Raw genomic sequence first — 14,036 nt, 5'->3', positions numbered from 1 at the left:
AAACACCATGACAACAGAAACACTCAGAAATCACACTTTTAGAAATGTATTCACTGTGCTGTGTCATATTTTTTATTTTTATTGACAGTTTATTAGCTGCTTCCATAAACCCATCAAGGTTCAGACACAAAACACTGAAATTAATACTGCAAATCTAAAAAAACAAATGAATACACTATGAACACGCTATGAACTCAACATATCATTCAATTTGCATATCGGTTTTATTGTCATAAAGGGAATTTAGGGCCTTGAAATGATCTTGGTGTTGATAGGAATGCTTTGAATTATTGTTAGGCATTATCAAAAGTCTTGGGAACATCAGTATGGGCACATGCATAGATTAATTTTCAACAAATGTAAAAATGCTTATATCTTTTTGGAAAAAAAAAAAAAAAAAAAAAGTGCACAAGTATCTAAATTCTCTAAGGCAACAGGTCAGAGCTTTCAGACATGATTAAATTCCATTAACTTCTACATCACAAATGTAGTGTCATTAACTAATAAAAATGTAGTGCATTAACATGAAAAAAACATGACTACATGAATTTAAGGCCTCCGTCATTAAAGCAAGCAGATAGATATGTTATTTTTTTAAATTGTCCATCTACAGTAAACACCGGTCTTCTGTCACCACATTGATTAACTCATGGAGAAACACAACAGTCTTCTCTAGTTGGGCGGTCCGCTCTGCTTCATCGCCACATCTCCCTCTACCTTCTCAGTGACCTGAGGAGCAAAAGGTCCCACCAGCCAGTTGAGTGGTGTGTTGTGTAGAAGATATTCCATTACACCATCCAGAGACTGTTGAACCTGGGAACAATAACAAACTAGTATCACTATCAACAAGATTACTTAACATAATCAAAACAAATACTTAAAAATATGCTAAGCTTATTGTTGGGAGGAAATGCTGAGGTTTTATATGTGTAGTACATTACTAAATACAACATTAGCTTGACCTAGTTTCATAAATGCATCTGAATGAGCAGACACCCCTGAGAATGGATGTTTGTTTATGAAACGTATGCAGGAATTTCAAGCACCAATATAAAGGTAATGGAAGGACTACATGTGGTAAGTGATGGCATTGAAATAAAAATATGTAATTTAGCTACGCTGATGCAGCGAAACAAAGACAAAGTGGTGCAATTAGTACTTGGATCAGGTGGTGACGGCTGCGCTCCAGAAGGAGGGGTGTGATAGTGCTGGTGTTCCCCAGAGAGGAGTGCAGTTCTTCAGCTGATCGCCTTGCGCTGGTAAGCTGGTCCTGGACTGCACTTGGCAGACCCTGAGCGCTTGACACCACATTGGAGCATGCTGCCCTCAGCTGATCACTCAGACCATGCACCATGGAGAGGACTCGCCATTCCAGCTGCTGTGAACAGAATGTGGAAATGAAAATAGAGACAAATGATAAACATTAGCATATTAAAAAAATACAGCTGTAACATATCAATTCCTCCCAATTGCCTTCCTTTCCATTGGCCAAGGTAGTTTCCCCATCCCAATCCTGAGGACACAGTGTATCCCTCCTATTCCACATTTTGTGGGAGCATTACAATAAAATGTCAGCTTCTAAAATACAACTCAGCTTTATTGCTAATTTCAGGACTCTTGTTTTGTTGTTATCCCTGTCATGCTCTAAGATTTCTTGCATTTGTTTAAGTGGTATTCCAAGTCACTTTGGAGTATACATGCTGCATACAGTACAGGCCAAAAGTTTGGACACACCTTCTCATTCAATGCGTTTCTTTATTTTCATGACTATTTACATTGTAGATTCTCACTGAAGGCATCAAAACTATTATGAACACATATGGAATTATGTGCTTACCAAAAAAGTGTGAAATAACTGAAAACATGTCTTATATTTTAGATTCTTCAAAGTAGCCACCCTTTGCTTTTTTTGATAACTCTGCAAACCCTTGGTGTTCTCTCAATGAGCTTCATGAGGTAGTCACCTGAAATGGTTTTCACTTCACAGGTGTGCTTTGTCAGGGTTAATTAGTGGAATTTTTTCCCTTATTAATAAAAAAGCAAAGGGTGGCTACTTGGAAGAATCTAAAATATAAGACATGTTTTCAGTTATTTCACACTTTTTTGTTAAGTACACAATTCCATATGTGTTCATTCATAGTTTTGTTGCCTTCAGTGAGAATCTACAATGTAAATAGTCATGAAAATAAAAAGGAAACGCATTGAATGAGAAGGTGTGTCCAAACTTTTGGCCTGTACTGTATGTGCAGTACATATACATTGTAAATGCTGTCAAATGCAAACATAATCTGGTTAGAACCCATTAAGTCAATTCCCAAATGCTTCAGCCCTGACCTCAGCCTCATCTCTGGTCCCATCTGGCTCTGACTCAGTCTGTCCAGCTCCAGCCTGCTTCTGCTTCCACTCTGTCCAGCGCTGCAGCAGCTGCTCAGAGGCTCCTCCTATCTGGTTACTGGCGGTACCCATACTGGTACGGGCGCTCTCCAGCAGGTCCAGAGTACTGGTAATCTGAGCCACTGTAGTATAGGTGGCATCCCTGGCATGCCGTGCACGGACCAGGGACTGCTGCAGGGCTCGCTCCTGTATTTTTGCAGAGAGTTTCCCCAAGCGGACAAAGTAGCTGGGGCTTGCCGACGGGGTAGTCACCTCACTGGTGACAGGTTCAGCCACAGCAGCTGAGAGAGAATATTATTAATCTCATATATATTCAAACGAGATGTTTTATGTTGTAGAAATTTAAATATGGCATTAAATATTTAGGTACGAGCACAAAGATAATACTGTATGTTATAAATATACAATTTTGCCAACTCTTGAAATAGGATGATCCGGGACGCCCTGATAGCTCAGTTGGTAGAGCGGGCGCCCATATATAGAGGTTTACTCCTCGACGCAGCGGGCCCGGGTTCAACTCTGACCTCCCCCTTTCTCTCCCCTTTCATGTCTTCATCTGTCCTGTCAATAAAAGGCCTAAAATGCCCAATTAATAATCTTTAAAAAAAGAAAAAGGATAATCCAAAAAAACAATACACCAGCCATTATTAATCTCTCCTTATGTCTTTTAGTTTTAACTGCTTTGTCAAGACACACACTGGAGGAACTCAGTATATGTTATATGTCTTAATGGCATAGGCTGGTGGTTGTTTTTAGTGACTGGCTCCCTCCTACTGTGCTAACTGGTGCATCTATTCCATGTTGGACTACTTGACTCTGACAGGGTTAAAGCACATCTGCTCAAGAGAGACAAAAAGACTTGAGAGGCACCTCACTCCCAACGGTCACCTGTCTGTGGAAGCTAAGCGATATGCACAGTAACACCGTCTCCTCCCTGTGCCTCTGTTAAAAGCCACAGTAATCACTGAACAAATCCAAAATCCCCCGAGTACTGATATTATGGGCACTTTGCTGCTGATAACAGTTGCAATTGCATCTTTTTCATATCCATGAAGAGGATGGCCACTGCTATATTGGAGTAAGGCAGGTTGTCATGATAACATGACATCACAGTAGCAGGTGTCAAAGCTGTGAGTGTTGGAAAGTGTAGGTGCTTTATGGGCCAAGTTAACAGAGGGGAAGTTCACTGGAATGCCTCCCTCTCTATGAATAGCATTGACCATTCAGGTGTTCAGATCCATTCACTGTGGTAGAATTTAACAGTTTTATCACGACCACCCCTATCTCGCCACATTACCTTGTGTTGAATTTATAATAATAATTCATTTGGACAGTCTCATCAAATTTTCTGTCTGATACATACGTAGATCAGTGAAGCAAGGACACAGTGTCGGCTACGGATTCTCATAGTAAATGGCAAATAGAGCAAATGCCATTATTCACACATATTAATTATTGAATAAATTAATTTTCAGTAAATGGCAGTAATGTTAGGCTAATCATTGTGCTTAAACTTTAAAATGTTCCTCTTTAAAGCAAAACTGTAGCATTATTAATGATGAACTGAAAGTAGATGTAATACCACTGCCATGTACTTTTCATATGCCAGTGTAGAACTAAATACTATTCTTTCCTATTTATATTTTGATTGCAAGTACAAATGTAAAAAGTACAAAAAAAAGGGGCCAACAATCTGATTAAGGTGGTATAGCACATCTCGAATGGCAAATTAAGGAATGAAAGTAATCGTTTTTGTTTTTATGAAATATATTAAAAAGATACATTCTGTGATCCGAATGTAAACAGCCCCACCTCCAAAATTCAAAATGTAGAGTTGGAATAATTCCCACTGATTTACAGAAAAAACAACTAAATCAAATTTAAAAGTGCTTTGTTACTATTAAAGTTTTGTTTCCATCAGCATTATTTATGAAGCATTGGGGTGAAACAGCTCTATGAAAAAAAATGTATTTGTTTTGTTTATTTACGATCATCTGTGATAAAAACAACAACAACTTGATAACCTGGCCACTCGTCCATAATTAATTAACTCCAACTGCAGCCTTGTTTCAGCTTCATTTGATCCAACTGTCAAAACACACCTGTCTATACCTCAGCAGTAGCCATATGGGTTTATCACCTCCCCTGGTTTTTATGGACTGATTATGCTTTACACATCGAGGAGGATAGCTACTGACCCAGCTCCCTCTCAGTGAGTGGTAGGTTCTGGTCAACCCAGTCCTCGGACTGGCTCAGGGCCAGGCCCATCCCACTGCTGACCATCTGGCCCACCCTGGTGCCCATGGCGGTGAAGATACCTCCGCTGACCGCTGCCCAGGTCAGCCCGACACCGCCCATCACAGCCCCCACCACAGCATCTTTGGCCCCTGCCACCGACTGGTACACCATACCTACTGTGTCCGACACCACCTGAGGAAGAACGAGCAGATTATGAGTCATGCTTGGAGAGAAATGGTGGTGCTATTATGCAATTTCTACGCAGCGCTTATATGACATTTGAGACAATTTAACCTACAAGGAGCAGTTAACAGAGTATAGTGAGGACATCCTGAGTGCTTTATCCCACTTATACCATGGCCATATAAAAGGAAAAATGAGACCGTGGTCAAATTATCTTTTTTTTCAGTGTGTGTTATTTATTATTTATTTTTTACCAAAGGGTAACAGCAACAATTCACATATAGTCTAAGTGTAAGCGCTGTTGCTATGGTTATCTGGAGTGTAATTCACCTTGTGGACTTATTTAGAAGGCTAGTTAATAACTGAGTGATGTTTGAAGTGTCTTGAAACATGAATGTGTAAGTTATTACACGTGTTATAATATGGGCTGTTACTCTGTAAAACAGGGGTGTCAAACTCCGCTTCCCTAAGAGTCACCGTGGAAAACGAGGATCACATCCAGGGCCAGACACCTCGAGTTAATTGCTTTTATTTCATCGAAAAAGTCAAATATCTTTGACCGTATTATTGCAGGTCTCATATAGTTGACAAAAATGTTGAAGAAAATGCCAAAAACGTCAGGAAAAATGCTGAAAAAAGGCCCAAAAACTTTATAAAAAGTGACAAAAACTAGACGGGCCGAAACGTATTGTGAATCTAAATTGATATGGGGGCCGCAAAAAAATTTGCAAGGGGCCGGGTTTAGCCCGCGGGCCTTGAGTTTGACATGTGTGCTGTAAAACAACCTAGTGTGATAAGGAGATAATTAATAAATGCAAATGCACAGTAGACAGGTATTTCTTGACTGCATTATTTCTGTCAGACCTCGTCCGCTGGTTGGTGAAGAATCGGCAGCTTCTCTTCCATCTTACCCAGTCCTTTCAAGGCGTACTCATTTACTGTAGCAACTGAAACAAGTACATAACAGAAATTCACAAATAATTTAAGAGGAATAAGATTACATGTTCTTAAAATCAAAAGAATCCTCTGCTAACTCAATCAGTGGGAAGTAATACCAAGGGGCAAAAAGGGTTGTTTCAGCTTTACAAGAACTGAAAGGGTTTACAGTTTTTGCCGATTGCTTACACACTGAAATCAAAAGTATTACACAATTATCAACACCTTACACTCAAGGAGCAAAACATTGGCCCAGATGTGCACCACTATACAGTAAGCACAATGCCAGCCTCACACTTTTTGCAAAACAATACACAGAGTAGAAGAAAACATCACGCGAACTGCCCTTCACTGGACACCAGATGGCAAACGTAAAAGAGGCCGACCCAAGAATACGTGGCGCAGGATGGTGGAGGGAGAGCTGAAGACCCTACATCACACCTGGGGCTCTAGAAAGACACTGGCCCAAAACAGACAAGAGTGGAAATCCTTTGTTGCTGCCTTACATGCCAACAGGCAAAATGGGCAATAAGTAAGTAAGTAAGTAAGTAAGTACACACTGTGATTTGCAAAACACTAAACACACTTGTATACATTAGACACAGAAGTATATCATGATGTCACTTCCTTGCAATTCTAAAGCACTGACTGTCATATTACCACACCTATGAGCCAACCTGTGAAACACAGCCATCGGGTGCGTAAACATGTGATTGCTTAATTGTAGACACACCAATCAGGTTTAGGCACTATAAAAAATGCAGCAGGTAAGTCTAGTATTTTCTGTACTGCATTTTCAGTTTTTAGATCTTTTTTGTTTCGTTTGTTGTTGTTATTGTTGTTGGTTTTTTTTACTGTAATTGGAACCTGTACTGGATACGTCCTGCTACGTCCCGCTATGCTCTGCTGTGCCACGCTACATCCTGTAACGCCCTGCGGTGCCCTGCTATGCCATGAACTACTACGACTACTATTTCTAGTCACTGTTCCATTATCTTTATTGTGGCCGTTATTGCCGCTGTTCATCACACCCCCAACCGGCACCGTCAGACACCGCCCACCAAGAGCCTGGGTCTGTCTGAGGTTTCTTCCTGAGAGGGAGTTTTTCCTCGCCACTGTCGCACTGAATGCTTGCTCTTGGGGGAATTCCTGGAATTGTTGGGTCTTTGTAAATTATAGTGTGGTCTAGACCTACCCTATCAGTGTCTTGAGAGAACTCTTGTTATGATTTGATACTATAAATACAATTGAATTGAATACAGTATTTTATGTTTGTCTGTTGTTTGCTGAGCTAACAGTGTTATGCACGCTACTGTAGTAGCATGAAAACAGGGACGTGTTTTGTTGGGAATCTCCATGTTGACTGATTTGGGTATATGTATATTATATTTTCCTCAGTCTGCAGCATTGGTCTTGTGTAGAGTTTGGTATATTTGCACTTTCTCTGTGTACTTAATTTACAGTACTCCAATCACTAAGAAGTAGAATTGCTAAAAGTGTTTTAGGTTAGCAACAGCAGTGTGTAACTGGTTCAAACTGAATTAAGTCATATGAAACGTGCGTGTTTCATATAGTAACAAAATAGGTTTTTTATAAATTAGGGTCTAGTTTTTTTATATAGTTTTATATAGTATAGTTTTGCATGGGGTCTGAGGTGTTCTGCAAATAGGGTGTGTGGTTGTGCTTATTGTGTGTAGTCTTTAAAAAAAAAAAAACGGTCCCCGTTTTCAAATAGTGCTTAAGCAATCGAAAAAAAAAAAAACTGTAAAAGGACACCTCCAGTAAAAGATTTGGAAATTCGGTAGTTAGAAGAAGAAACCTATTTTAATTCTTGTTTTATTCTAGCCCAGAGGTAACAAGTGGACATCAGTTTCACACCTGCAATGTGCAATATTATTTTCTAGTACCCCTACCATTGCAAATATATTACATCATATTCTGCACAGAGAGAAGAACTCACGCTGTGGTTCTATAATGTCCAAAAGAGGCTTGGACCCCGTGGTGGCAGCTGCTCCCAGGGTTCGGACCCCACTCTCTGCTGCATCCATCACTCCCTTCAGCAAGGGCACACTGTCTTTGGTGCTACTGTAGGCGCTGGAAACCACCTCGCAAGCTGAACTGACCAGAGGCAAATTGCTCAATCGGGAAACAACATTCTAGGATATAAAAAATAAATAAAAAAAACAGTTACATTGACAAGAAATTGTGAAATACAATACTGCCTGAGTAAAGTTAAACGCTTTTCAGCACAGAGTTTAAGGGATAATTATTGATTCCCCACAGTGGCTTATCAAGCGTCAAATGAGTTCATAATATGCCTCGGTTTGGTAATATGCGTCATTTTGGTTCACAGTGCTCCTCACCTGCTGGTCTCCATTAGCAGGTTGTGCTGCTGCAGCTCCAGTCTCATTAGTCTTCCCGCTGTCTGCCATTCTGACTGCTGGATTCAATCTCTGACATGGAATATAGAGTGTCAGACACAGAGATTCACCTCACATTGCTTGGTATGCATGATGAAATACATCTCTGATATTCTTTGTTTAAGTGGCTGATATACTTTATCTTGCAGAGAAGAAATGTCTTGTGAATGTGGAAATGGAATCGCCGTCCCGCCAGACAGTTTAAGAATATGGGCAGAATGTTAAATTCATTTGTCAACACTACAGTATGATGCAATGAGGATGAAACTGCATTTAAAAAAATAAAATGGCGCAGCCAAGCAAACACTTTAAAATCACCACACTATGTCAGAGTTGAAAGTTATGATACATTTGGAGTTTAGTTGTTTCTTGTTTGCTTCCCACAGCTATATTATTTTGCATTTAAAAAAACCATATAGCATCTTGAAATAATGACGTCCTAACATCAGAGGGTCGGTAAAATTTAGAATTTGCTTATAGAAAGAGTAATTAATGAGGCCAATGTTTGGTAGAGCAAGGCAAAGTCTATACGCATGTGTGAGTTATACAGTACAGGCCAAAAGTTTGGACACACCTTCTCATTCAATGCGTTTCCTTTTTATTTTCATGACTATTTACATTGTAGATTCTCACTGAAGGCATCAAAACTATGAATGAACACATATGGAATTATTTTCTTTGCTTTTTTATTAATAAAGGGAAAAAATTCCACTAATTAACCCTGACAAAGCACACCTGTGAAGTGAAAACCATTTCAGGTGACTACCTCATGAAGCTCATTGAGAGAACACCAAGGGTTTGCAGAGTTATCAAAAAAAGCAAAGGGTGGCTACTTTGAAGAATCTAAAATATAAGACATGTTTTCAGTTATTTCACACTTTTTTGTTAAGCACATAATTCAATATGTGTTCATTCATAGTTTTGATGCCTTCAGTGAGAATCTACAATGTAAATAGTCATGAAAATAAAGAAACACATTGAATGAGAAGGTGTGTCCAAACTTTTGGCCTGTACTGTACATTTAAACATTATAATTTTGACTTCTATATCTACTATATCTACTGTATATCCACTGAGGAGTAAAACATGACTCTACAGTTTCATGATAATCTCTATGTCAAGGGGAATTTCAAGTTGAAATCATATATTAGAAGTCTTGATGGCAGCATCACAGGAAGAAACAAGACTTATTTCTTCCTTCGATTAGGCGTCATACAGTACTTCAACTTCTTAGTATGTGTGTACAGTACAGTACCCTGAAACAATCCGTGATCCTAAAGGCGATGCTTGCTTCAAGGTGATTATTGCTACGACATAAAAGGAGAATAGAAATAACAAATTATCAGAACGAATTCAGGAGATCCAGAAATTGGTCTAATTTGAAATTATGGATTAGACTCAAGAAAAAGCCATGAATAAGTGAGTAAGAACTATGGACTACTAACTATGCTGGGGATTGATTTATTCACAAGATCACATGAAGGCATGCAGGCAAAATGGGCACAGATAGAATTCATATCAAGTGAAATATTGAGCAATACTGTAAGTAAGCATTAACTATTGTAAAAATAATGCTTTAAATAAAAACTAGGCCAAATGAATTACTCAAGTGAAATATTGCTTTAAGTGAAAACTACCCTATTCCATAAATTAAAAGCCTTGAATAGTAATTGCCTTAAATACAAACTACGGTAAATCTAATACTTAATTGGGTGACAGAAAAGGGTCAAACAAATCCATAATTAATTCAATCATTTGTCCCATTATATATTCAGTTTCTATTCTTCCTGAAGTAAGGAGGAGCAATTGTATGTCATTTTTCAAATTAGCATTATGCTCAACTTCTCCCAGGATGAGGACATGGGTGAATGTCTCTTCTAGGAGTGGGTGATATGGATACAATCCTCTATCATGGTATACTGTACTGTATGTAGCCTAATGTAAGACTGCAACTGACAATCATTTTTATTTTTTAATTAATCTGCTGATAATTTTCTTGATTAATCAGCTAAACTATAAAATGTCAGAAAATAGTGAAAAATTGCCATCCCTGTTTCTCACGCGGACCCGTCAAATTGTTAGGTCAGTCAACAGTCCAAAACACAAACACATTTATATATCTCACGTACAGCTAAAACGATATGTCAAGTAAGTGATTAGTCAATTGAATCTTTTATTTGCAACTAATCAATTAGTTGTTTAAAACATTTGTCAAGAAAAAAAAAAAAAAAAAGACAGTTATGGTTCCAGCTTCTCAATCGTGAGGATTTGCTGCTTTTCTTTGTCTTATGTGATAGCAAACAGAATATCTTTAGGTATTTGGATTGTTGGCCAGAAAAAAAAAAAAAAACGAAGACGTTATCATGTGATTTTTCATTATTTTCTGACATGTTATAGACCAAACCATTAATTACAAAAATGATTGGCAGATAAATCAATAAAAACAAAAAACATGACGAAGAGATGCAAGTGAGGAGAGCAACGAGGGATAATGGCTGCGGCGCTCCCAACATGTGGGACGGCATCTGTTTGTGTGTTCTACCAGATGGCGCAGGGAGACATAAGTGGACTCCACCTGTATTTATTGGAAGACTGGTTGTTAACCATGATTGATCTGACGTATAGGGCAGATGAATCAAAGGAGGACATGGTCTATGTGATCATACTGCTGGGGGAAACATGCCGCAGAAGCGTGAGGAGTGCAGCTGACCAGCTGTAACCTGTTGCCAACATGCAGTAAATGCTCAGGTAGATTATGCTACACATCCACCTGACAGAAGAAACTATCCAGAAAACTACACTGAAGACATGCAGCTCCATCCATGGATGAGCTTTACATAGAACTACTCTATTCATTTCACAGATTCTTTTTAGATGTCAGGGTGAATAAAATGCTCTCTGGTGTGTTCATGACCTGTGGTGTTCCACACTCTGTGTGATTGCAAATTGCAATTTATTGCAACAGCTTGGTTAAGCAACATGTTTTTTTTCTTAAAGAGGCAGTTGATGGCATCTTCACTGGCTTTATTACAAAGCAAAGTCTGACACATTGCTCCCTGCTATCAAGTGTGAGATGAACCCGAGATAATTCTTAGAGACACAGTACATATTTATATGAGGAAGGCTATTATGCAACACAAACTAAGCTGTTTTTGAGACTTTCGGAAATAATCATCTCACTAACGACTGGTTCCAGCAAAGCACTTATAAAAAGGCCATCTGGCCTTCTATTGCGTTATAAGACTGTTTGTCACATCCTCACAATGTTGAGCCACACCATCCCCTTTCAGAGAAGAGAAAGCTGCAACGCTCCCTTTGGAGCTGAAACATAATGTGACCTTTGATATTAATGGACAAGCTGGTACATCTCCAGGAAACTATTGAGACACATGCCATAGGGGACAGTGTTGGAGCTGACTCAAAAGAGAGATCACTACTAGTCAGTGGGTTAAAGAGGCCTACAGCTATCCTCGATCCAGGAGACTGTGTGTGTGTGTGTGTGTATATATATATATATATATATATATATATATATACCCTGATTGAGATAAGAAAGAAATACATGCTAATGTGTCATCATGCTTAACAAAAACAGTAAAGAGTAAATTAATCAAAGAAGGGAAGAGCTAGGTTCTTAAAGGTGGAATATATATTTCAGCATTATGTAAAACATTGTAGACCCAGATCAGTAAGATCAGATCCCAGATCAGTTTGAATGGGCGGAAAAGCATTTAGTCAGAGCCCAACCAGGAGGTTAGGGGTCACAAGATGATGACATACGATACAAATAAACTTACGTTTATTACAGTGTTCTTGTGAAAAATTGCACGATTAATTTTCTTCAGGCTTTTAAAAATCCCTAGAATGAAACTATTTGATAGGGGAAACAAACAACTACGTGCTGATATTGCTTCATTATAAGTGGTCACTGTCTTAGCACAATATTATGAGAAGCACAGACACCTTATACAAAATGCTCTGTGTTGGCATTCATTGGTATAATGTCCAGCTTCTAAAGAATGGAGCAAAAAAAAATTTGATTTAACCGCAGCAGTCTTCTTACACGATCAATGGTCAATTCTGCTGAGTGGATGATTTCCAACCCCTTTTAGCTGCTTTTGAACACAACACGGTGTCTTGTCAAAAGGCGCGCTGTTTGCTAGGCAGCAGCTGTCATTTCTTCTAGTTAGCTAGCTAATGGTTGATGAACTTTACCCCCGATGTTAAACTATGACTTGTTGTAAACGTTACTTCAGCAAACAACAACAACAACAACAACAACAACCCTCTTTTAATCGGATCCTCCTTGTTTATCATGACTTTTGGGCATAAGCATTCCTCGACGTTAACGAGCAAAGTAAGTAGCTAAGTTAGAGTTAGTATATCATCCAAGGAAACGTTAGGTTAAATAAGTTAGCTAATTAACGTACCAGTTAGCTTAGCTCTTTGAGAAGTTAAGGATTGGTTTAAAAACAAAACAGCTGTCAAAGCAGCCACTGACCTCACTGGCAGCCTGTTGCTCCTCTGTCCTGCCGTGACCTGCAGTATAATGTTGGTCAACGAACCCGGTCCAGCCCACAACAACAAAGGCCTTTTTCTCTCGACTGTTGAGCTAAACCACAGAATGGACAGAAAGGCGGAGTGAGGGATTGTCTTATAAACTTTTAACCAATTAAATCAAAGCACGGAAGTGAAAGTCAGTGGCTCAGTGGCCACCATGGATGTATTAAGAGAACAGCCCACAGCTGTCACATCCATGGATGTATTATTAACAGGTCACATCTGGTGAAAACACATGTAAATACATTCACATAAAAATCTAAATTCATACACAATTAACACACCTGGCATTTTCATTTCATGTTTTTATTGCTGTAACGTTACTCGCTCAGCTGGAGATTGTAGGAACTTGCTTTGCTGATTGGTACGGTGGCCGACAAGTGCAAACGCGCTACACTAACAGGAGAAACGTGCTGAAAATACAGAAACCCCAACAACACATGTAACAGAAAAACGCTGCAAATACAGAAACGATGCAAAGTAAAATAAACAAAAAAACACATTATGGAAGTGCAAGTTTCTTATGGGAAGCTAAATTGAATACTTGAATTGCACATATACCGGTACTAAGCACTTGCACATACATTTATTAATGAAGTATTAATGAATTCTTTCTCTTCACTCTCCAGGTTAATGTGCTGACCCCATCCTCTCATGAAGGCCATAAGATGCAACGAGATGCTACAAGAAAGATCCAGAAGAAATCTAGTAAGTGGACCTTGACTTAACAATCTTTTATGAAACTCTTACTCATTTATAAATTGTGTTATTAGTCATTGGGTTACTGTTTCTACACCAGTTATGTGATGATGTGATGCTTCATATAAGAAGTTGTTGACAAAAACATAAAAAAACACTTGAAATGTCCTTATATTTGCTTACAACTGCATTACAGTGTACTATAAACCATTTATTAAGTGTGCATCATAGTAAACAACAATTAAATACGTATAACTGGTGAATCTGATACTGAAATGCCAATGTAGGCCTTTCCCTCCCCTGTCTTATACTGTGTATAGATATAAAGCCGGATGGCTGAGAGTCAGGTAACCATATTAACTGCAATTGACATAGTAAACCCTGAGAGGGCAGTCTTTACTCATTGAGTCAACTTAGACTTTTTTCTGTAGCCTCACCCACACTGAGCTAGACGACACATTTACATCCCTACGATTTTCTTCTTTTTTTTTTTTACTGCAGATGCTCTACTACTTTAGGGCAGAGAGTCTTTTTTGTTTTAAATATTAGAGATATAAGAATAAGAATTAAATATGTAAAAGGAAAAATGAGGCAAGGATGGTAAAG

At 38.7% G+C, this 14,036-nt stretch overlaps 1 protein-coding gene across 4 annotated transcripts; it reads right to left on the bottom strand.

The window, feature by feature from the left end:
- Positions 1 to 49: 49 nt before the first annotated feature.
- Positions 50 to 12,810, bottom strand: plin3 (perilipin 3). Of its 4 annotated transcripts, none has more exons than XM_039810770.1 (9): positions 12,673 to 12,810; positions 9,427 to 9,478; positions 8,115 to 8,204; positions 7,712 to 7,907; positions 5,680 to 5,762; positions 4,593 to 4,824; positions 2,335 to 2,675; positions 1,160 to 1,375; positions 50 to 813 (listed from the first exon to the last, which is right to left on the bottom strand). In XM_039810770.1, the coding sequence occupies exons 3-9, from the start codon at positions 8,181 to 8,183 to the stop codon at positions 673 to 675; spliced, it is 1,278 nt and encodes a 425-aa protein (XP_039666704.1). In that variant the 5' UTR covers positions 8,184 to 8,204; positions 9,427 to 9,478; positions 12,673 to 12,810; the 3' UTR covers positions 50 to 672. The 4 variants fall into 4 exon arrangements, with proteins under 4 accessions (XP_039666704.1, XP_039666701.1, XP_039666702.1 ...); XM_039810767.1 differs by having other exon boundaries at positions 1,160 to 1,378; positions 12,673 to 12,809; XM_039810768.1 differs by lacking the exon at positions 9,427 to 9,478 and having other exon boundaries at positions 1,160 to 1,378; positions 12,673 to 12,806.
- Between the last annotated feature and the right edge of the window lie 1,226 nt (positions 12,811 to 14,036).

The sequence above is a fragment of the Perca fluviatilis genome, chromosome 9, assembly GCF_010015445.1.
Source record: "Perca fluviatilis chromosome 9, GENO_Pfluv_1.0, whole genome shotgun sequence".
Taxonomy (NCBI): Eukaryota; Metazoa; Chordata; class Actinopteri; order Perciformes; family Percidae; genus Perca; species Perca fluviatilis.
The sequence above is the reverse complement of the archived record's forward strand: the minus strand, read 5'-3'. Positions and strand labels throughout refer to the sequence as shown.

What these genes read in the sequence shown, in the direction of transcription:
- plin3 (XM_039810767.1), bottom strand. Translation starts at nt 8,183, where the DNA reads ATGGCAGACAGCGGGAAGACTAATGAGACTGGAGCTGCAGCAGCACAA. An exon ending in GGACCAGAGATGAGGCTGAG is followed by an intron (nt 1,379 to 2,334) that starts GTCAGGGCTGAA and finishes TTCTGTTCACAG; the next exon opens with CAGCTGGAATGGCGAGTCCT. An exon ending in GCCGTCACCACCTGATCCAA is followed by an intron (nt 814 to 1,159) that starts GTACTAATTGCA and finishes TATTGTTCCCAG; the next exon opens with GTTCAACAGTCTCTGGATGG.